This window comes from Pecten maximus, chromosome 12 (genome assembly GCF_902652985.1).
Source record: "Pecten maximus chromosome 12, xPecMax1.1, whole genome shotgun sequence".
NCBI classification, from domain to species: domain Eukaryota; kingdom Metazoa; phylum Mollusca; class Bivalvia; order Pectinida; family Pectinidae; genus Pecten; species Pecten maximus.
In genome coordinates, this window is record NC_047026.1 from 24,008,729 (window position 1) to 24,033,154 (window position 24,426).

General features: G+C 37.2%; 1 protein-coding gene across 8 annotated transcripts in view; it reads right to left on the bottom strand.

Moving 5' to 3' along the window:
* Positions 1–24,426, bottom strand: part of LOC117339993 (Kv channel-interacting protein 4-like) — a 420,070-nt gene that overhangs the window by 169,821 nt on the left and 225,823 nt on the right. For 2 of the 8 annotated variants that reach the window (XM_033901722.1, XM_033901729.1), the window contains exon 2: positions 15,102–15,104. The exons of the other annotated variants lie outside the window; for them this stretch is intronic. In XM_033901722.1, coding sequence (XP_033757613.1) covers positions 15,102–15,104 — 3 coding nt within the window. The remainder of the gene's footprint in view (positions 1–15,101; positions 15,105–24,426) is intronic. 8 annotated transcript variants of the gene reach the window in all.

Sequence of the window (24,426 nt, forward strand, 5' to 3'; positions counted from 1 at the left end):
TTGTCTGAGCACCCCTCTTAGGCTTACCTGGACGCTGCACCCGGCCAGGTTTAGGCTTAGCCCTAAGCTTCTCAAGCCTAGCTGAAGCCGCCTTGTCATTGTTGACTCGGTCCATGACAGAGGTGAGAATACCTCCAAACATTTCTGAGCCAGACAAGGGAGCAGTCATGAGATCGGAAATGAATGGCTCACCCACAGCTAGTCTGGGCTTTAGAACTGCTGCACGGCGGGCCAAAACAAAATCAGCAAGAACTGCCAAAATGAGCGCGGTTCCATCCATGTGGGCCCGGTTCATGGCCTTGCTGAGTTCAGCCAGCAGCTTAGTCTTGTTAGGTAGGCTCTCCTCAGAATGAGAAGATGCTACGAACAAAGCAGAGGAAAAAGAATCTGCATAAGCCAGCACATGAATGGCAAGACGAAGCAGTCTTTCCATGCGACTATGCTCCTTAGGAGATAAATGAACAATATCATTTGATCTCCCAGGCCAGCGATGGTCTAAGATAAGATCCACCTTGGCTGGAGTAGGTTCAACTGAGGAATTGTGCACAGAATATCGAGAAGGACTAAACCCCTCGATATCGCTAACCCCCAGAAGCAAACCAGAAATATCCTGCTTCCTATTAGAAGAACCTTTGGCCTGCAGAACCTTTTCAATTTGGGCCAATGCTGAAGAGACCATAGTCCCTTCAGCCAAAGACCTACCTGATGCCTTAGCTTCTGGCTCCGAGGGAAGAAAGGCACTTAAAGTTGAAGTCCTTTCTGGGAGGCTAGAAGCAGAGGGAGGGGGACAAAATTCAACTCCCAAAAGGGAAGCAACCTCCAAACGAAGGCTACGAAAGGAATCAAGATTCCTCTCTGCCTGAGATGCAGCCAGACCTAAATCTGAGTCGGGGTTATCAGCCTCAGAGTGAAAAGACTCATGATCTGACCCCTCGGTAGGTACTGATGGGAGCCATGAGCGAGTCTCGGCATCCACATCAGACCCAGCATCCAACGACAGAGTGTCCCCATCATCAGGCAAAGTCAGCTGACCAACATCCTCAGTCTCGGACTCCTCAAAATCCATATCCTCAGTCTCCTGAAGATCAGTTTGAGGAGACTGGCCAAAACTGGAGGTTGACCGAGACACAGTCTGGTCTGGAGCCTCCATTCTCCTACACTTAGAAGCAGAAGAAAGGCCAGCACTAAGATGAGAGAAGTTGACTTTACGCTTAACCCTGCTGGGAAGCGATGACCTGGGAGTCTCAGCCAATGTCTTCGAGGGACGGTGAACCCTTTTAGACTTAACAAGGCGTGAGCGAGAAGGGGGGGGGGGGGGGGGGGGGGGGGGACCCAACTCAACACCTGACTGATTATAGACAGCTGAGGAAACCCAAGGTTGACCAGTGTAACCTGGAAAGGTTTGACCATACCCAGGGTATGGAAATCCCATAGACTGGGAGGGGCCCCAGTGTTGGCCGAAGCCAGAATACTGGGGTGAAGGCAACATTCCGACACCCGCAGGACCAGGAAATGAATTGCCCCCTACTGGAGACCTGCCTGGCCAATATGGCTGAAAATGGCCAAAATTGCCAGGAGACTGCAAACTACCACCTAACCCGGGTGCAGAATGAGGGTAGGGATAAGGTGGGGGATGCCCTGGAGCACCCATAAACCCCACTGAGCCAGGAGCTCTAACTGGAGGAGGACCAGATAGAGGCAAGGCAGACCTAGGAACCGACGGGTGCATAACCCCGGAACCCAAACCAGACTCAAAATACGGTAAACCAACGCCTGGGAGTGAAACAGAGACACTCCCAGCTCCTAGTGCAGCCTCTCCAGAACCACCGTAAAAACTGGCAGTACCAGCCGGCCTACTGTCAGTGGGTACGCCGGCACCCCTCAATGGGGCCCGGGTCGCATGACTGGCCTGTTCGGTAACCATTCCGCTAACGGAGATGGTACCTGGACACTCGCTCCCTTCGACCTCCAAGGAGATTCCCGGGTGAGTGCCCTTCTGATGACCGATAGAACCCAAAGGCCCTACCGCCTCAGAAATATGTGTGTGAATAGGCTCCTCTGTAGCCAAAGAGTGCCTACCACTGTGAGACAAAATTACTTCCCCTTCAGGGGGTAAAAATGCCTCACTGCCAGGTGGGAGGCTGACAACAGCACCACACTGGACTTTAGGTTGACGTTTACTGTCTGCCCCACACTTAGCACCCTTATTACGGGCGACAGACTGATGGGACAACACCCTGTCCCACAAAGTGTTTGACCATGTCAAACAGACGGAACACATGTTGTCCCGGGAGCAGCCTCGGCAGGTAGAACAGGTGTCATGGTCATCCCCATCGAGGATGACATGACCGCAGTCTCCTGACCGAGTTTTTGGACCCAAAGTAAGTCTCTTACCTCGCATTCTGCTAGGCGGGCAGCTTCCAGCAAACGAGAAAATCCAGCCAAAAAAACGGAAGAAAAATCCACCGATAAAATTACGGAAAAACGTCCCGTAAACTGGAAATAAGTACAGAAAAGTACAAAATGAAAAAGAAATAAAACAACTGAGTTGACAAAAGCAAAACGGTAGCAAATAAAGCGAGAAAAATAGACACCGAAGTGGTCTACTAGACCGCGGTACCGTAGCGAGACAGTCCACGTGTGCAGTAACCACTCGACAAAAAAGACGAAATACGACACACAAACGGACTGACAGTTCAAACGAAAATGAAAAACTTGTCAACAAAGATGAGAATAACAAATTACGAAAGCAAAGCAAAAGAAAAACTAATTAAATGCAACAAAAACCCTGGGAAAACGAGCTGTCGTCAAAATCCTTCTGGGATGATGGCTGCCATAAGCGGAAGTGAGGTTTTGGGTCATGCGCGGTGCGTTCGTATCGGGCATTAAGGGTCCTCTCACGGGATATTTATTTTCATTTTTGTTATGCAAATTATGGGCTGCCGGAGGCGATACGCTATTATCTATATGGTGGTGAGCTATTATTGAAATAAACAAACAAGTTCATGTGGAGAACATGATTCGGGTTACGTAGAAAAATTTAAGTGTTCCTAAAAATAAATGCTTGACAACAAGTTCACAGCAACACTTGCCACTAGTATCCGGGTAAAAAAATAAATACAAAAAATAATGTATTGAATAAAGTTTGAGATATCTTGTTTGTAAAGGGATTACGAAAATTACTGTAATGACTTGTTGAAAACATTTTGCTAATCGTATTTCACGAGCATTTCATCTGCGTATATTCTGAAGAGAATACCAAACGTGGGTTATCTCCATTAAAGCCTGGACCACACGCTTTACAATGATCCCCTGGGTATGGTGATTTACACGGAGTCGCGGTGTCCCACACTGCAGCAGTGACACAATCTGCGATTAATATTTGTTGAATGTTAATGCAACTGTGGCTGGTTGGTCCAGATAAGGTATGAAGATACAAAACAATAAGGGGATTATATCATATATGACGTTCAGGGAGATATATAATCTCCGGTCAAAGAGATGTATGTGTTGGGATATCTAACCATATCTAACCAAATGATATACATAGATATGCTACACAATACAACAGAGATCGCCATCTTGTCTCGCAGGAGTGTATACACATGTACCATATGCTTCCCTTTAAAGTATTAAGACGCCTTGTTGATGGCAAATCTCTTTTATTCGGGAGTCACCACATTTGTGAAAATTTCTGTTTTTAAGCATGCCTTGCTTCACTTTAAAGGCCTAGTCTGTCTTTTATAGTGTGTGGTTTTGAAAGACACAAGAAATTAGCAACTTTAGAAACAGATTGAGTTGGATACAGTTGAGCCGAAATTGAAGTTAATTGCTCAATAATCTGTTTCGTTCTTCTTGGACTCGTCAGTGATGCTATATGCTTAAAATGTTGATACCAAGGAGGTGATCAAAAATCTTTGAACATTGGTATAACGTTATCCCAAACTCAGTGGGGGTGTGCTAAAATACGGGAATCAATAAATTGAATAATTTGTAATATTATATTTTAAACGAAAGCTAAGTACGCGTGTATATTCCGAACCGTTTCGCTATTCAAATGAATTAAATCATGACAATCAGACCACGGTAAACTTCGGGGACTTAAAATCCACCAGCAGTGTCTACCACCTGCAATTCAAAGAAAAAGCTGAACGTAAGTAAAAATGGCATGCAAATGCTTGAAAATATGCATGTTAATATATAATCACTGCTACATTGTAGAAGGAAGACCTAGGCGTTTTACACAGTAAACACGAACGTGCGACGATTTATATTTAAAATATGACGCAGACATGATATAGTCAGCATATTTCTATAGGCGACATATTACATCACCACACCTCATTGAACCACCAATAAGTAAATAAATCAATAAACTCACTTTTGTGTATCTGCCTGAAAGTAATTTAAGGACACACCATTTAAATGATATTTTCTGTATATTGCTCACCTTTACGGAACTGTTCTCGAGGGGAAGCTATATTTAGTACATTACATGACTGTAACAAAGCAAACAATGTCTGATTGTAATCAGTTAACTCTTTCGTTGTTCCTTACTCGGCAATGACGTTTGAAACACAACAATGTGTAACTTAATTATATGTACGTAGATATATGGTCTGCATATTGCAATATTCTGCTGTCCTTTTCCCTCATAAATCTGTAAATAAGGTTATAGTCAAATTTGGTCCTTGTTTTCTCTTTTCCCTGTGTTGTGTCTATGCGAACTTGAGTTTTTTTGTTGCAAATCTAGTTGATGACACTGCGGCAGACAACAGCAGTCAAAGTTTACAAGGCCTTCTGCTTCCGATGGTCGGATCAAGTTCTAATGTAATGCTCTCTTTTCCGTGGGAACTTAAATGTTGAGTCACCAAGCATGACACGCCGTATTTAGGGCAGGCGATGGTTGTTTCTTAATGTATAGTTTATATTATCGTGGAAATATCGTGTGATTGTACAGAAATCATTGTTATATACTTGCTATTGTTTGATACTGAATACGCTGTATCAATGGGTAGATACATAATCATGTTTACATGTGTATTTTATTGATACATACACTAACCTTATATTTTGGAGTAGTTACATTAGTTAGTACAATCAGTACTATATTTACACTCGCATGGTATAGCCAGTATATAGATATCTCAGACACACGTGACGCTTCTCAGACAGTGAATATTATCACTTGTGTAACCATAATGACACAATGCTTAAAACCGTGGTGGATGTGACGATATGTGGATCAAAATGGTTTTCCATCTTTTATCGAATATCCTCCCATGGAATTGATTCAATATCAGGATGTGTATTCAGAAGCAAATAGATAAGGATATGATAATATAGGAATGAACTTCCTTATACGATATCTGTAGCAAACAATATGATTTTTACCTGTTATGTCTGTCATGTATAATAACAGTAAATTATTTAACGTAAATGACGATAGTTCAATGGTACAATTTATGTTGATAGGCACATGTACCAAATGTAGATGTAGTACATTACTGTTCCGCGAAATATCGAAAAAAAAACGTTATTTCATATAAATGTTTTCATAATATCAACATCTTAAAGATACAATGTACGATCGTTGTTGCTGTTTCACTTTGGGTGTGCTTACTTTCCACTTCTGGAGCATCTGCTCTTGGTCTCCTTTACTTTTCAGGAGTCTCTATGAAAGTTTATAATTGTATTTACTCGTTTAATTGAAATTGGGTTTTAATTATAGCTTCGTAACTGTGTCGGTATTCTCAGTTGTTTTTGTCATATTCATTAATCTGATAATGGCATCGGTTGAAAGTACAAGTGTTTCAGTTTTAGGCAACGGATTTTGTCGTCTGAAATAAAGCAGTGTTAATAAATAGTGCTAGGAAGGTATCAATAGCGTGACGATAGCCAGATTGACTTTGACAAGGTAAAGACAGATCTCGACACACCAAAGGGGGGTTTACTATACATAATGTACGCAGCTCTCAAACAAAATATGTTACCATGGTTACTCCCCTCACTAATTCAAATAATGAAATAACCTCGAATTACTGAACCCGGAAAATGCTGTATTGGAGTAGGATCCATACAAGTTAGTGATTGTAGCATAAATGGTAATAAGTTACAATTATCAAATTGACACAATTTACTCAAAGAAAGGAAGAAACGCCTTATGAATAACGTTTGAGGGTCGTACGTACAATCGATAGGGCTTTGTTGATAAAGGACTTGTAAAGAAACCAGCACGATATGATGACCCACCTCGAGCCGCCGAGACGCCCAAGGAAATCCGGTCAAAGCTTCTTAAGCAATTAAGCAATTAATGTCGCTATCTTGTGTGAAGGTTGGATAGAACTGTTACCGATCTGTTCTTCCCTGAAAGCTACAGTTGTTAGAAGTCATCTGTTACATTTCGTTTTAGCTTTTTCAAATTAATACAAAAAACACCATATTAATAGTCTGATAGAACGCCACGGCACTAGCTAGTGTGTTATTTTGATTCGTACTGCAGGTTTCTATCACTTTCATCGTATACATGAATTACGTTTTAGATGTTTCACTTCTACTGATGTTATGGAAAATTCGGATTAAAGCCTTAACCTGAAGTCTAATAAAGGCTGATAAATTGAGAGTCCAAACCTACAAAAGGAGTCATTAGGAGAGAACGGTATAAGATCAAGTTTTGCAATAAATCAATTTTCGATTCCTTTTTATTCTCGAGGCAGTAGACATGAACAGAAATTCCGGATCTGCAGGACATCCAGATCAGTCACAGTTTAAAAGGTTTTGACAGCCTTGTCTTCCTCTAAAAAACAACATTGTAGTGGCAAAGAATTATCGATATATTCACATTTATTATATACATAAACTTTTTCAATATTAATAAAAAATATATAAATGATCAGTATTTACTCTCTCCAATGACAAATTCCGAAAGACACATGATGATAAACGGTACTATATATCTATGTCTACTTTTACATTTTTACAGCAGGCTTTGATTAAGCTTGACATGCTGTGTAAAATATAGTTCTGAGGTCAGTGTACTTTACAGGCCGCACAAGAGTCTTTCATAAGACAATTAGGTCAATTAGCCTCTTTGTTCTTAAAACTCTTGAATCGATCTGAAGTATATTAGATTGTCAGTTGTTTTCTGTCGTTATTTGCTATATGACAATCGAATATTTATCCAATCAATTTACAACACAAAGAACAAAACTGTATTAAAACAACGCAGACTACTGACATAATACCAAAAACGCAACTCTAACTCAAAATTGATCAAATGAGAGCTAATAAAAAAAAAAAGGGGGGGGGGGGGGGGGGGGGGGGAGCATCGGCATGGATAAATACTAGAGGAATAAGACAAGGTGATCCGGGGAGTAAGAGCTTTCCGTCTCATCGACCACACGTACCTTACAATTTAATGTTAATAAATACATGCATATACATGTACATATTTCGTACCAAATGCTATTTTTAAGTTGTTACTGATAATAATATTTATTCTTTGCAGATTAATCTCTCTATGAAGTTTTGTGTCTTTCGTGCAATATATTATTCCACAAAACATCGCTTTATTATTGTGGGCTTTTGTAGATAAACGTCTTGTACACACACGAAGGTAATTGCAAACTTGTTTTCCCTAAATAACCATGTCGCAAACACGTTGTTCTGGAATGGTTCAATAAGGATTTCATAAACGAATACATTGACCGCCAAGCAGGACATGCCAGGTACAACTGTACCTTGACACGTGTCCCCGTATGCGTTAAACTCCTAATGCCTTTCTAGCAGGGATGAACGCCTAATAAAAGGTCAAATGTGAAACAGTGTCAAGGGAAACGTCAGGGAAATGGTGGTTTACAATGAGGTGGTGAGATGAACGCATCGGATTTAGTCGCCTCTTGGCAGATAGTTATGTTTGTTTTGCCTTTAGTAAATTAACTTTTTTTTCCCCATTTGAATACAGTTGTGGGATCATACACCGCACCAGCATCTTCGCATATCGTTCGTGCACCGTGCGAGGAACATCGTCTTTATCCACAAAAGATGCAGTGTCGTCTATTGTATAACTGTGTAAAAATGAAACGGTTTGTTTTTATTATTTGATCAATATTGCAGAATTAATTTTGTTTTCAAAGTTTATTTGAGACTGAATATAGAGATCATAAGCGTATCACTGTGATGGGTTATTAGAAAGGTCATCGGTAATTTAATAATTACCAAATTACTGATGGACACTGTCTTAATGAAGTCTGCTCGCTTAAAATGCTCTTCACGTTCAGGCCTCACAGTGAGGACACATATGGGTACATATGTGACAGGTATGTAGGAGCCTTGGGCGCAAAATTAATGACACAACTTAACCTTAAACTCTATCTATTCTACAACGATTGTAAAATCAAAGTATTGTGTAAAAGGATTCTCTGGTGGTATATGAGCTTGGCGGATAAATATAAGAAAATAAGTCCATAGTATATGTATTGTACAGTAAGTCAGGCAAATGTGACTCTAAACAAACAATAATATGACCATATGTCGATACAGTTTGAAACATCACTTATTTTACAACAATTGCGAGTTATATCGACTTATTTTAATCACGCGTCCTGGCTTGGGATGGAAGCGCACGAGGGGTCTTATTGTGGGAGGAAACACGAGTATACCGAGAAAACCCACGTGGTCGACAGGTGACTCCATACCTTTTTACAAGCAATCGGGGAATCGAACCCATATCATATACATATAGATATATCTACATGCTAATTGCATATGAACACAAGACTCGCAATATGAGGAAGTGCAGTTCGTGGTAGCGAAAATTTATCAACATCATAAAATTCTATCCAATTTAGTTATCTTTAAAACCTCATATAGTAATCTCTAAAATACCACATAGTTATCTCTAGAAAACCATTAAGTTATCTCTAAAATACCACATATGTATCTCTAGAAAACCATTAAATCATCTCTAAAATACCACATAGTTATTTTGAATATCATATAGTTATCTCTAAAAAAAACATGGTTATCTCTAAAATACCACATAGTTATCTCTAAAATCTCATAAAGTTATCTCAAGAAAACCATTAAGTTATCTCTAGAAAACCATTAAGTTATCTCTAAAATACCACATAATTATCTCTAAAATCTCATATAGTTATCTCTAAAATACCATGTAGTTATCTTTAAACTCTCGTATGGTTATTTCTAAAATGCCATATAAGCATCTCTAAAATCAAATAGTTTACTTTAAATTTCCCATATAATTATTTCCAAAGTCCAATAAAGTTATCTCTAAATTGGCATTTACCCAGGCAGAATCACACCTCTTTCGTCCATAGCCACTACCATCACGATTTTTTTCTCTAACGTTGGTTGATTTACAATATAAATAAAACGATTCTAGTCGTCTTCTTAAATGAATTCGTGTGCGATTTTGTATTTATGTGTTGAATTGTATCTGGATAGAGTGTAATAAGCTGACCAAACAAACAGAATGACAACGGGTTGATTGTAACCCCAGTACGATTAACCATAAAACAAGCCGTAAATTGGAGGTTATATGGCGTCTAACTTCTGCACTAGATCTATATGAGCAGTTAAAAGCAAATGAATGTTTATCAAAAAACATCACTACCAATGACGCCTTTTCGAGTCGGGAAATTTAACATTGTAACGTTCCGCTCCCTTCAGGAAACGCAATTAAATTATTGAGGAATAATGTTACATGCACATCATGTCGATCGGCCCCACCTTCCTCTACAATCGCTATTTTTATACGATTAGTAATATCATATTTACAGCATTCAGTGTTTTTGCCATTCAAATCAACACCATATAGTATTTCACAGGAAAAAAAGTATAATAGATTTGTGAATTCTCGAGTAAAATCAATTTGTGATGTTACGTGCAATATTATTGATTTGACCTAAAGTAGAACAGGTCGTGTTGTACGTCAGTATATCCAAAGGAGCGATAGTAAAAACAACATTCATACCTATGGTTTCATTAATTTCAATTTTTGAATACGCTATTATCAAAATACTCATCATTTCGTAGCGACGAACGTTTTTACGTTAATGACACTTTCTGATATCAAATCTCACGTGACCTTTACTATTGATTAACATGCCCGTATAATAAAAAATACATCGGAAAGGCAAAAATATGATCAGACAATAATGCCGTGGTGAGTGGATTGTTATCTCCTTTCTTCATTATGCTCACACGATGTTGGTAAGTCAAGAGCTTCTGACAGAGTCAGAACAACAGAAATTCCTGGAGTTACACATCAGGTATATTGGCATATACCATTACATATATGATATCGATTCTTTTTTTATATTGCTGTATATCCCACACTGGTAGTGGGCGATTGCATGTTCTTGGATTGGCAATACGACAACTATAGTAAGTTTTGATAAGTAAGTCACTTGATGTACGTTTGACACGTGCACAAATATATGTATAGTTTTCTGGAAAACGACTTCCAAGTTGATTAAATAGATTAGAAGTACCTTACATTGTTTTGTTTTTCACTGTCATCGTAAGTAAGAAGACATTGGTGGTTGTTTCCCGCCAACCCATTTTAAATGAATTTGACTTCAACAACAACACTTTAAGCATAAAATCCGATATCTCGCGAGATGTTGAAGATAAAATAATTGTTCATACGCTTTTTTGTGATACATGATGTAAAACGACCCGAAGTTTCTGTGTAAAAATATCGTAGAGCCTATGACTTAAAATATATCAATATTGTAGAGAGATTGTAATTGGAGTTTTTTCTTTGTTCTCAAGGAATTTATACATGTACCTATTAAGTTATACCACAAACACAATATACCATGTACATATGCAATGACAATACTTCACAATAACGAAAAAAAGAGTTCAGTAATAGTAATAATTTAACAAATACACCAGAGAGAAAAACAAGAGTTCAATAAAAGCAATAATTAAATCAAATACACCAGAACTGGGGAAAAGTTCAATATATCAAACGTGATACACAAAAAATCATACAGGATGATTTCCATATTCTCAAGGCACGGTAACTGACATTATACATTTCAATTACTCCACTGTCACCATCCTTGTTCTAATTGTGTCTTAGCTAGATTCAAAAGCGGTCTGTCGTCAACAAGGACAAGTTCGCTGATTCAAATATTTCTACACCAAATCAGAAATTTCTAAGATATAGACATTGTTCAAAAGCGGTGTATTAAAAAAAAATAAAAAAAATAGGATGCGCATTTATAGCAAATATAATTATTTTGATTTAAATCGCGATATGCAGCTTCAGCGTATTTGACATAATATATTTGTCGTTAATATTATTTGGTGGAATACACTTTCAATTTCGTTTTATATTTATCACTTAGATAGAAATAAAACGCAATTAAGCAATATTGTAAATATGGGTTGATGACAAGTAACGATAACTCCATAGCAATCGGTAGATTGTTTCTTGAGCAACACTCAAGATAAGTTCAAACGGAAGCAATGCTTAACGTCGTTTAAGTATGTTTTGTTTCATCAACAAATATTTCAGGGCTTCAAATAGAAAACATATAAACGCTCCACACGAATACTACAGGGTCTCGACTTAATTACTTTTCTAACATTCTCATTGATATAGTGTTCGTAACTTCGGGATAAACGACTGCATCGTAGTTATAAGTTTCTCTTTAAGTGATGTCGATAAAATGTTCTCCAACAGAAACACTACTTTTGGGACGAGTCATTACAATGGCTTGGAATTAAACACACAGAAAAGTGGAACATAACAAAAACAATGATAACATTGACGATTTTGAGACCGACATCAATACTTTAATTTTTAGACATGACCATATTCATTCTTCCGCCTTTAATTTGTTTATTTAGGTAACTTTCAGCAAAAAAGTATTAAATTTACAGTTAAAAAACTATTGTAAAGCAAACGAATCAAGTCTTTAAGATATATATTGAAAACTATTAATTATACTACTAATTATAATGAAACAATCATCAACCAATTGAGGTCACAATCATCAACCGATGAGGCTACAACCATCTACCAATTGAGGTCACAACCATCAACCGATGATACCACATTCATCAATCCATGAGGCTACAACCATCAGCCAGTTAGGCTACAACCATCAACCGATGAGGCCACAACCAGCAACTGATGAGGCTACAACCATCAACAAATTTAGGCCACAACCATCAACTGATGAGGCTACAACCATCTACCAATTGATGTCAAAACCATCAAACGATGATGCCACATTCATCAATCTATGAGGCTACAACCATCAGCCAGTTAGGCTACAACCATCTACCAATTGATGTCACAACCATCAAACGATGATGCCACATTCATCAACCGATGAGGCTACAACCATCAACCAGTTAGGCTACAACCATCAACTTATAAAGCAGCTACACTCATCAACCGATTGAGGCTATAACCATCAACTGATGAGGCCACAGCCATCAACAGATTGAGGCCACAAGCATCAACCAGTTAGGCTGCAACCATCAACCGATGAGGCTACAACCATCAACCGATTGAGGCCACAACTATCAACCGAATAGGCCACAACCATCAACTGATGAAGCTACAATCATCAACCGATTGAGGCTATAACCATCAACTGATGAGGCCACAGCCGTCAACCGATTGAGGCCACAACCATCAACCGATAAGGCCACAACCATCAACTGATAAAGCTACAACCATCAACCGATTGAAGCCACAAGCATCAACTGATGAGGCCACAACCATCAACTGATGAGGCTACAACCATCAACCGATGAGGTCACAGCCATCAACCGATGAAGCTACAATCATCAACCGATTGAGGCCACAACCATCAACCGAATAGGCCACAACCATCAACTGATAAAGCTACAATCATCAACCGATTGAAGCCACAATCATCAACTGATGAGGCCACAGCCATCAACCGATGAGGCCACCACCATCAACTGATGAGGCCACAATCATCAACTGATGAGGCTACAACCATCAACGGATGAGGCTACAATCATCAACCGATTGAGGCCACAACCATCAACTGATGAGGCCACAACCATCAACCGATGAGGTCACAACCACCAACCGATAAGGGCACAACCATCAACCGATGAGGCCACAACCATCAACTGATGAGGCTACAACCATCAACCGATGAGGTCACAGCCATTAACTGATGAGGCTACAATCATCAACCGATGAGGTCACAACCATCAACCGATGAGGCCACAATCATCAACCGATTAAGGCCATAACCATCAACAGATGAGGCTTTTGCCTTAACAGGCAAAAGTCTCATCGGTTGGTGTTTGTAACTTAATGTTTAGGATATATTACTAAAAATGGTAATTCAAAGAGATTGATATAGATAAATGAAAAATAAATCCCTGTATCGATCTATTTTGATATAGTAGTAAAGATGCTTGTGTAGGCCAGTACTTCTATTACATTTTGGTTCCGTAGCAACAAAGAAAACCTCGAGTATATTTTATGTCTTTTTCTGTAAACATACATGTAACATCTACATAAAATTGAGCTTTTGGTGGTGAAGTATAGATTGGCAAGTTTTTAAGTCATAATATCATATTTACCCCGTCTCCTAAAAAACAAAACCTAACAATACCATACGAAATAGCAGTGAAATGTCTCTAAACGATACTATCGTAGTAAGACCGGAAACAGTGATTGGAAGACAGTATAAATAATTAATCTCAACGTATAGTATCCCAGTCCTTGTACTTTACTGACACAGGTTATGTACTGTACCTGGTTTACGTGTTACATATACCTTTTTAGCAATTTGAAGTGACACGACAAAATTTGAGATGTGCCGAACTTATCGAAACATGCATTTGAACCTGGAATTAAGTTCTATTTCGGCAAATTTTAATTACTCGGATGTTTTATACATTGCATATCATCTAAACAGTGAGAGGTTGTGTTACACCATCGAAAAGTCGACCTAGCAGCAAAGTTAAAACACATGTGTTTAATACGAAACTGTTTTAATGTGATCGGCCTTGATGGAGGTCTGATATGGGTAACGTGTTAGTCTCAGGAAAGTCATTACATGCTACGATTTATCATATGTCACGCTGGTCGTAACTATTTTTAGACAATGATAATGGTGTCGGGGAATATGTCACCGCTTATCGGTATGTTTTCTTTCAACTGCCGACTCTTAATATCAGACGGCGAACAAACAGTGGTAATTATACACAATGTAAAACTATGCATCGTAGAAGTAACCAACACAACACAATTAAGTGTCCCACAGAGAAAGGTTGGAGAACTTTGATATACTCTTTGGCATCATTTTAATGCATTGTACCACAAGTGAGTTGGCGCTAAGTAGGAATTGAAGGCATAAATGTGTCCATACTGATGATAAGGTTATAACGTTTCAAAAGAAAAAAAGTCTACAATGGACAAGAAATGGTTTGGTTAAACAAATCAAATCTCCTTTGTGGGAAGCCATATACCTAGTTGTAGTAACATGACTTTACACATATCCATGGCAACCAGCCTTCAAATACAGCGAATCACCTTCAGGGGTAATCAAACGATACAACCGTTCGATTAAAAAATGCGACAATGGCAAGGTCACACCGACAGTTCAAAACAATACACACGTATCGATATGTAATTGTGTACTATGTGTGCCTTAGAGACAATGCAGCCTGGGGTATTGATATTAGAAAGAGCTCTGCAGTTTTGTTGTTATGACCCAGATTCCCTATGGTGGGTGTCGATGATCAAGCAGAAGACAATTAGTCTTTCGGAACAAATTGTATGTATTTCTTCAAAGGTCTCTATTTGAATATCTTTAATGATAGTGTACCCTCCCTTTATAGATTTTTTGTAAGAATTACAATCTGTTGTTTTTTAATAACACCACCTCCATAAGGATCGACATATAATTGGGTAAATATGTACATTCCAACAAAATGATTGATTTATAATCAATCTCAATGCAAGAGCGATCGACATTCCATCAATTTGAATGATTATAAATTTCCTACTTACATTCCTTATCCCACGTATATGTTTTTTATTGTGACTAAATTGAGCCGACTACCCACTTACCGTTATTTACATAATTACAGGCAGAAAAGGTAAATTATCACAAATATATATATATGCAAGAATAAAACGATCATGCATTTCATTAATTAGCATCAGATTGTATTGAACAACTTTTTTTTTTATTCCATAGGGTCAGGTAATATCCCGAAATGTACTTTACAGTATTTCTGTGACATAAAATTGTATAAACTTAGCTTAATAAAGTTAAACTTAAATATTTGTCATCTGATATACAGATATACACGTTGATAGCTAATGATCTTTGTCGACAATGTGAAAGGACATTAATCTTGAAATTACCATCATTGAAAGTGATTACGTTACGGTGAAAACCCCATTTATTATTCCATGATAAGATTTTTAAAGAGAAACACATGGTGACATTAACTTACTGTCTGCTAAAATTAAAATAAGTCTCGGTAGGACGCACTTGTGTATGATGGATTTTACTTCTGTCATAGTAACAAACGTGCATATTTTCGTATTAAATAAATAAAATACTGATTTAACTTACGGTTGTACCGGGCAAATAGTAATTAAAAATGGTATCTGATGCCATAACCTCTTCCCTGGAGATCGCTGTGTATTTCTATCTTCGCCGACGAGTAATTGTGCGCAACGATCATGTTATAGTTAATTGAAACAACTACGTTATCTCATTGCATTACTATTCGTTTGGCATAATCGTACAAAACGTAAAGCGCACCATATCCAAAGTTCAAATCATGCACGCTGGCATCTTGCACATAGAGGGCTGCCGTCCTTGAATATCCATAGCTCTTGGTAGGACGTTTGACAATGACAAAAACATAAGGACAAAAAATACATTCTGAGGATCAAAATACGAAATGCTCCTTGTGAAAACAACTATTTCATTTGGGTATGTGTAAGAGAAATATGTAAACGACAGAAGGAAACAAATACATCATTTCATATCCCGAATGCCAAATCTAAATCAATTTCACTTCCTCAATTTGTCACCTGCAGGTATAATGTTACGACTATGCGACCTAAGATCAATATTCCTTCATAGACGCCTCGCGCCCAATCCCAGTAAACAGGAAGCTAGTGGAGTGCCTTTCCTCACTAATGGACGATACACTGGCATACATACAAATAGACGGGACAAGTCTAGTCAGTATTTACCAAATTTTAGATGCTCACAAGAAGACCTTCTCGTGCTGTTGGGAGAAGTTAGTGTTGTCTATTTTGCCTAGTCGAATCATAAATCGAAATAACAACAGCAGGGTTATTTCAAATAACATATTACAAATATTTTGTAAACGTGATATTTTTCAAATAGGAAAAGCTGCACCGATTGACCTAACGGATTATTTCAATAAAATGTTTAAGCGGAAATAGTGAAAGTCTTATCATGCGGTCTAATTTGAGGTTAATTTCATTCTTGGAGTGCGATTACAAGTTCGTATTAATGATAAATTATTTAAGGATTAAGATCGATACTCCAAGTTAGTCGGCGTTGTTTAGTTTTTGTTCCTTATAACAAGCTCAGCAAATGTGACAATGTGAAGTTCCGTTTCGGTGGTTGAAAATTATTTGGAGCATAAGGTTTCAGTAAATATGTAGTCATGATTGAATATGATCAGGCCAACAAATCATGAAAATGCATTGTATCACCGTTAATTCCACTGTAAGATCCGTTTGTCTGGTAATATATACAGGGTGGAGCGCGGTAAACTTAATTAAACATTACATGCATCTTTTAAATGATGAAGTCTGAGAATAGTTATATTTTAAACATGTTTTAATACATAGATAGGAGTTCATAATTACTGTTTCAATCTTACTGTTTTCTTGAAAACAATAATATATTCTATTTGTTCCATGTTCAGAAAATAGCATACATTATCTCTGTAAAATTGTAAGTGTTCTATCTAGTTATTTTGATTGTTTTACGTCCTGGAAAAGAGAAAAATAAGGTCATGAGGGCATTTGTATTTAACTTCGTCTTGTCTGGTTTCATTGATCTGGTCCCAAAATTGGTTCTGGGGAGATAGTATTCAAACGTACCACAGGACCAAAATTGACATTTTTTTTGAAAACAAAAACAAAAACGCATTGCAGAAGCAAATCAAAGAACAAATATTGATGTTTTGTCCTATCTATATAAACATATAGTTTACTTATATATCAGGTGACAGAAATGTACTATTATGCAAGCTGGACATAAAGGTTGGAGAGAAATGTAAACTTGATAGTCAGAAAAATATTAACATTGAAGGGATAGGTTTGTTTTGTAGTCAGAAAAATATTAACATTAAGGGAATAGGTTTGTTTTGTAGTCAGAAAAATATTAACATTGAGGGGATAGGTTTGTGTTGTAGTCAGAAAAATATTAACATTGAGGGGATAGGTTTGTGTTGTTTAACGACTTAATGAGAATGACATAATGTTAAGGTTGAGGTAAATTTGATGCAACGACAATAGTACAATGTACTTCATCCAGAGATAATGTCAATACGGACATATGAATGTCATTGACATATCGAGGTAAACATGGTAATTGAAAACTTGAAAAGTGTTTAATACTTCTCCTCCTGACGGATATCTAATGAGTCTATTCCTCATCACCAACGTGCTGACGTCATTGATCAACACGAGGACTTTTCTCTGCTATTGTTTACTAGAGATAAGATAGAACCAAATAGTTTGACGCCCTCGTGCGGACCAATATTAGCATTCAATACCACGCAGATTTACTCGACAGACCTTTCAACAGAACAATAGATCTCATCTCATCTTATCTCATCTCATACAATAAATCATATGCAGACATCCAGTTGTATCCTCCGAGAGGAAATTGATATCAATCAAATGTAAGGACCGTCATCCAATTAGTGCGATATAAACTCTTAAATCGGAGGAGGCCTTATTCTTAATTATTGCGAACATTGATTATAGAATAAATCAGTTAGTAGAAAAGGGGTTATATATATTGACACTTGAAGATACAGGCATGACATTGTATGTAACTGTAGGACAAATACAAGTATATTGGAGAGAAAAAAACAAATCATTTGGGATGGACCGATTACAGGACAACACACTCCCTATTGTGGACATCATTAAATTCCTTTAGTATATGCTACTTGTCAGATATGGGATCTTGCAACCATTGTCAAACTTTCATATGACCCTTTGATTGATGATAATAACCTATACGTAGATGATGCCATTTACAACAGAAGCAGGACGATTTTAGTGCTTGAAATGTTAACTGCAATCAGTATTTTTATCTTTAAACTGTGTTCTGACAATGTTCCCATCGTTTTTTTTTTTTTTTTTTTTTTGCATTACTTTTTATGTGATTAAGACTTATTGTGCGCACGAAAAAAAAGAGAAACACCAACTTGATGATAACAAGAGGCCAATGTGCCTGAACGGTCATTTGACTCTAAAGATCCTTATACTATTAATTGTAGTACACATACTCTATAGCAAGTATAATGGCAATGTTGGCCATGGCAGCCATCCTGGAATAAAGACTGACCTGAAAAATAACAACACTTGAACGTGACCATCTTTGGATCATTTCATTTAAGTTAGAGCTGAATCCAACAGGTGAAACTTGAAAAGAAGTTTAAAATAGGTGTTGTTCAGGGAAACAATGATTGCACAATCCTGTTACAAAATGGCTGCCGTGGCTGCTATGTCAAATCCGAAAAATAACAATACTGGTGGAACTTGAGAAGAAGTTTGAAATGTGAAAAGTTTAGGGCCGGCGCACGGTGGACGACGACGGACAAAGCACGATGGCTACACACATGTAGGTCATCTTTCGGGTCAGATGACCTAAAAACGTTATTGTAACGCGCAATCGATAAAACTAGGGTAAAATGTTATCAGAAAACAAATTTAAGTGGCAACCCTGGGAAAAACAAGACGAATAAGACCAGATGTTCGAGGAGGTTAAGAGTCTTCTGTTTGTTTACGACACGCGTCGTGCAATTCTAGGTCAACTTCTGGCTTTGTCAAGCATTCTCAAAATGAGAATGCAATTGAACAGTACACATCAAAGAAGATATAAATATTTTTGGTGAGCACGTGTGAGGGATTTATTTCATTTGAAATGGCTACACCATTACCCTAATCGTCATTCTATATTTCAAATATTTGTGATGTTCAATTGACAATAAATCTGGCGCGACAGACAGAACCAATCACTGTTTCCTAGTCACCATGTTAATTAGTTTTCCAAAATCACGCTTCCATAATTAACAGTTATCAAATGATCTTCAAATCAGTTAAGGACCAAAAAACAGTCATTGTATTAAAAACACTCTGTTTTGTCTCATCAGCAGGACATGTTTTCAAATCGATGGGATAACCAGGCAACTTAAGCTGCCTTTCCTCATTGTTTTACTATTTGTACTGTAATTACTTATGGCACAATTAGATGATACCAAGACGCGGAGAAGAGAATTAAGTAAAGTAATGACTGAAAATACTGTGATTATCAACATCCTTTTTAGAACAACCCTATTTACTTAAATATGCTGCTGTAGAAATAATTACTTAATGGCGAATTATACATCTCAAGGCAAACCGTAAAATCTATAATTTGTTCACCTGTATTATACATAAATGGACTTCAAAGCATAGTTTAATAGTTTGATGAATGCTGGTTGGTTTCAATATCAACATTTTAGCGACAGATGGAAATGATATCAGGAAAACTGTACTACACACAACAAGGACATTATAATATCTATATCGGCAAATCATTTTAAACCTTACCTTGCTACACTGTAGTTGTTTGTAACGTCATTGGCTGTATGTTGTGTAATCGTTAATTGGTAATTAGACCAACATAAAACTCTTTTATTGTAGGCTGGCTGCAAGACATGACTTTTGGATTTTGGTTGACAGGAAGGCGTATGGCCGTCTTGCCGGTTTCAATCACAAAATGATGAACTTAACATAATATTATAAATCATTATTCTGTTGCACCCCGTCATGGTGGTACATAGCGGTAAGCCAAAAGACAATGTAAGTAAAGAATATTTCAATAATTGTTGAATGTGACTTAGTCACTTTTCTATGATGACGTAAACAAAAACCACTCGAGCATTTCAGATAGTTTTTTAGTTGGCACGGGAATAGGGAACGCACGAAAATTATGAGAACAGAGTATATATGGAAGTGTGTGTGTTTACTTCATATCAAAATATCCCTTCTACAACCAACTTAATGCTATACATGAAGTAACAATGGATTAAATAGGTTAAAGACTTGTAAAATATCTAGTAAACTAAAGTCAGAGTGAAGATACGGATATATTTGTATAGGTACAAGGTAAATACAATCATACATGTATATCTGTTATGGAGATTTACAAAACCGACAACAGCCGGGATATATGTATCTGTGTATCAATAGATAAGGCTAATTAGAGGATACGATAGAAATGTCAATATCCGCAATATGATAAAATGGTCATTAATAACAAAGTCAATTTTCTTATCCTAAAGCATAGCAATAAATCGGCCTCAGACTATACTTTGTTAACGTACGTCTTATGACTTTTACAAATCACTTCAATTCAAATGCATGTGTTGTTCCCATTCACCTGATAAGATACATACATTTTGTATCTATACAAATGACATTACACTACAAATAAACATCTGTAAATACAGACATATCTGTAACATTATACACGGTCTAATCAGGTAACAGCTGTTTTATCTAACTTGTTGAACAATTAAAATCTTTGAGTAATTATTTCAATTTTTGCTGTAGCAACTACGGTAATATGATACAGTTTCCCTTGATAAGACGGTAAAAAACGTATTTCAATTATCTGAGGTAAAACGATTTACCAGCGCATACTTTTTACGCCAGGAAATCAATGGAGGGATATACTTATATGTCTAGACTTCTGACGTGGCAGCCTGAGCCAGAAAGCCATAGAGTAACCTGTTTGATCTAGCGTAACGGAAACAACAATGGAGTCTAGTTTGGTGCTTAACCAGAAAAGGGAGCATATAATATAAAACATAATATACTATACAAAACAAATGCGACGTTTTATGACCAAATGCGGTACCAACGTTATCGTGAAGGCTACTGTCAAACTTAGTCTACCACAATTAATATATGATAAGTGATATCGTACAAAAATGTACAAATGACTTGTGGTCTGATGGCAGTCAAGTGATATCAATCGTATATATAGATGCACATTATGTTGCTAATGACATCGGCATAAATACATTTGTATAAGAAGAATGTTACAATATAGTGTGACGAATTGACAAGGAAATTCTTCATTAAAATCAGGCATAACATGATGTCTTATTTTCATTAATGTATAGCTTCGAACATGTTTTAATAAACCAATCCACCTTCATGTTTAATCATTACGACATTTAATGACATACCTGTACTGTGCACTTCTTACTTTGAGATCGAGACATTTCCGGTATTTCACCTCGATTGTCTACAGCGAATGTCGACGATATAGTAAAAACAAGTCTAACCCTTTTGCACACTAAATTTATTCTCATATCACCTCTTCAAAAGCCTTCACGTGATCTATATATTATGTTATATTATGGTTTTATAATTTTAGGGTGGAATTACGGCCTCATTTGATCTCCAGTATCATGCCGTTGATACTACATGAATGGATTAATATGCATTCTATTTTGCCTAGTCGAAATAAAAAGCTGATGTGTTGAGCAGGTTTTGCATATGGAAACAGCAAAGTGGTGATCTAACGTTTTTCGTTCTAGTCGATCATGTTTATTGTCTAGCTCGGTTATCTTAATTGCTCATTTCCCCACAAGAACAATAAGCACTCGTCTGATGGAAGTGTCTAATCATCATATCTAGTTAATTGTAAGATCTGATTGCATTCCGTTTACCAGCCATACCTGATCAGCTGATTAGTAGCGTATGACAATCACGTGATCGCGTAATATCTAACAGGAACTCGTGGTAAGTATATATAAAGAACAGACCCAGACAGATGCCTTATCCACAAAATCTACACTATCTAAATATTGATTTCTTTAAAGTAATATGAGATTTACGATTCACGTGAAAAATAGATTTCAGGAACTCAACTTTTAAGGTGAATGAGCGAATTCAAAATGTTAACTTTGTTATGTTTTCACAGTCGTAATTGTTATTAAGCAGTTCTGCCCTGCAGGTAGGGCGTAAGAATTGTACCTGCTGCCCCTATTGCATGATCGTAAGAGGCGACTAAATTTGAGATCTTATCTTTTCTCTTCTTTAATACCAACTTTCTTCTTCCTGATGTCCCCTTTGACCATGCCTCACTTTTGGTATTCAGTTGAGCGTTCGTCCCTGTGAGGAAGGCTTTGGGTTCTGCACCTGACCAAGACATACCAGAGTCTTTAAAAATGGTAGTTGCTACTCCTACCTATGTGACTGGGTGGGGTGTTTTGCTTGATGTCTTCGGCAGTATGCTTCAGTGAGGTAGCACTATAAATCGGCAAAAGTTCCGGCCTATCACAAGGACACATAACACAAACATACCGTAGCCTCCCAAAACACGCATACGCACTCACCACACGCTGCATATCGCACGCACGGGAGACCGTCCTTAAATGAACTTAGCTGTTAATAGGACTTTAAACAAATAAACCCAAACCAAACAATTACTTTGCAGAAAGAAATGACAAATAATTATCATGGGTGTTCATCTTGGGCCAATTAGTCAATTCCGTACCCCAACCACCACACCTCACAACCAAAATAGTCATCTCTGGTTTGAGTAGTTCGGATAACAACACACTTGAAATCAGATTTTAAGACGTTTTGAAATAAAAAATATATAAACATATAGCATCTGAAGATTTTAAGATAAAAAATGCTTTACTAACAAGTGTCTTTAGTTATAATTTTTAAAAAATGAAATGAAAAAAATATCCAACAGTAAATTCAGTAATACCAAATATATTTACTAGTGTGGCTAACATTTTACTCGTGAAATATATTTGGTATTACTGACGATAATGTTATATACAAACATATACCCATCCCCATAAAGGAAAGACAACTGCACACAATGCAGATAAAAGGCCTCATGTGTAGTTTTTCCATTGTTTGTCACGCAATGAAAAAATAATGTTTTGATATTTTTCTTATTAACCAGGGGCTTTTTAGCCGTTGAAATCAAACATATACTGAAATAAGGAAAATACACTCTATTTTCTCGGTTTATTCATGTTATTGTTTCATCGATTCAAGATTTGCTTGATCATAGTTTTTATGGCAAACAGTGTAACGCATTGATTGAAAAATGGAAAAGCAAGTAGATCGCAACCTTAATAGATATTTCTTTGTTTGGAACTAGTGTAAATAATGTTCTACATGCGATATCGAGGCTGATAAGATCTCAATCAGAATTAACCCTCGTAAGGAAGAGAAATGCAACCAAATTTGTAAATTTTAAGTCTGGACAGTTTCTCCAGTTTAATCCGTAAAATACACATAAACACAGCCATTACGTAATTATTCTCCTTGATTAAATTAGCTGAAGCCAATTTATGTTTCTAATCTTGGATATTGATTTCCGGTTTAACTGCTGCGGACAGAAGATAATTTCCATTCGATCATTATTGAAGTTTCAGCTTCATGTCCCGTGCATATCCACGATATTCTTTGACAGAAACAATGAAACGTTGCCACGACGTTTCAACCTCGAAATGGTTCAGGCCATGGACAAGTCGGATGAATCATCTTTGTGACCCACAGAAGTGGTGAGTGGTAAAACCATTGCAGTGTAAGGATAATATTAGTATGGAATTTAACAATATTTGTATATAATGCTGAACTGCATTGTTCCCAAAAACCGTCAGTTTTGAATTCTTTACCATGCATCTTCCATTTAAATTGTTAAGAACGATTACGCTCGTTCAGAAACTACTTTTTGTTTGTGTTATTTTCCTGGATTTCCTGAATGTCCGTTTTCGATTTTTAAAATTTTAGCCCGTCACACCAATGATGTAACCTAGAATTATACAGTAGCTGTTTACATGTATGATAGAGTTTCATGCTCATGCTACGACTGATACTGTATCTATTACGAATCTTATAATTGCACGTACTACATTTACTTATGTCGCATTTTCACTAACGTTGAAAACATTTTCCACCTCCACCAATTAACACGACCAAGTCTAGCATCACCGTATTTTGTTTCTTTGGATAGTATAAGCTGTGTAAAGTGTTGTATTCAATATGGCTGTGGTTTCTGACAAATTCGTGTTATGTCAAAGTTACCATGGCAATGTCGGTTATTAATCTAAACAAGCTGAGCCATA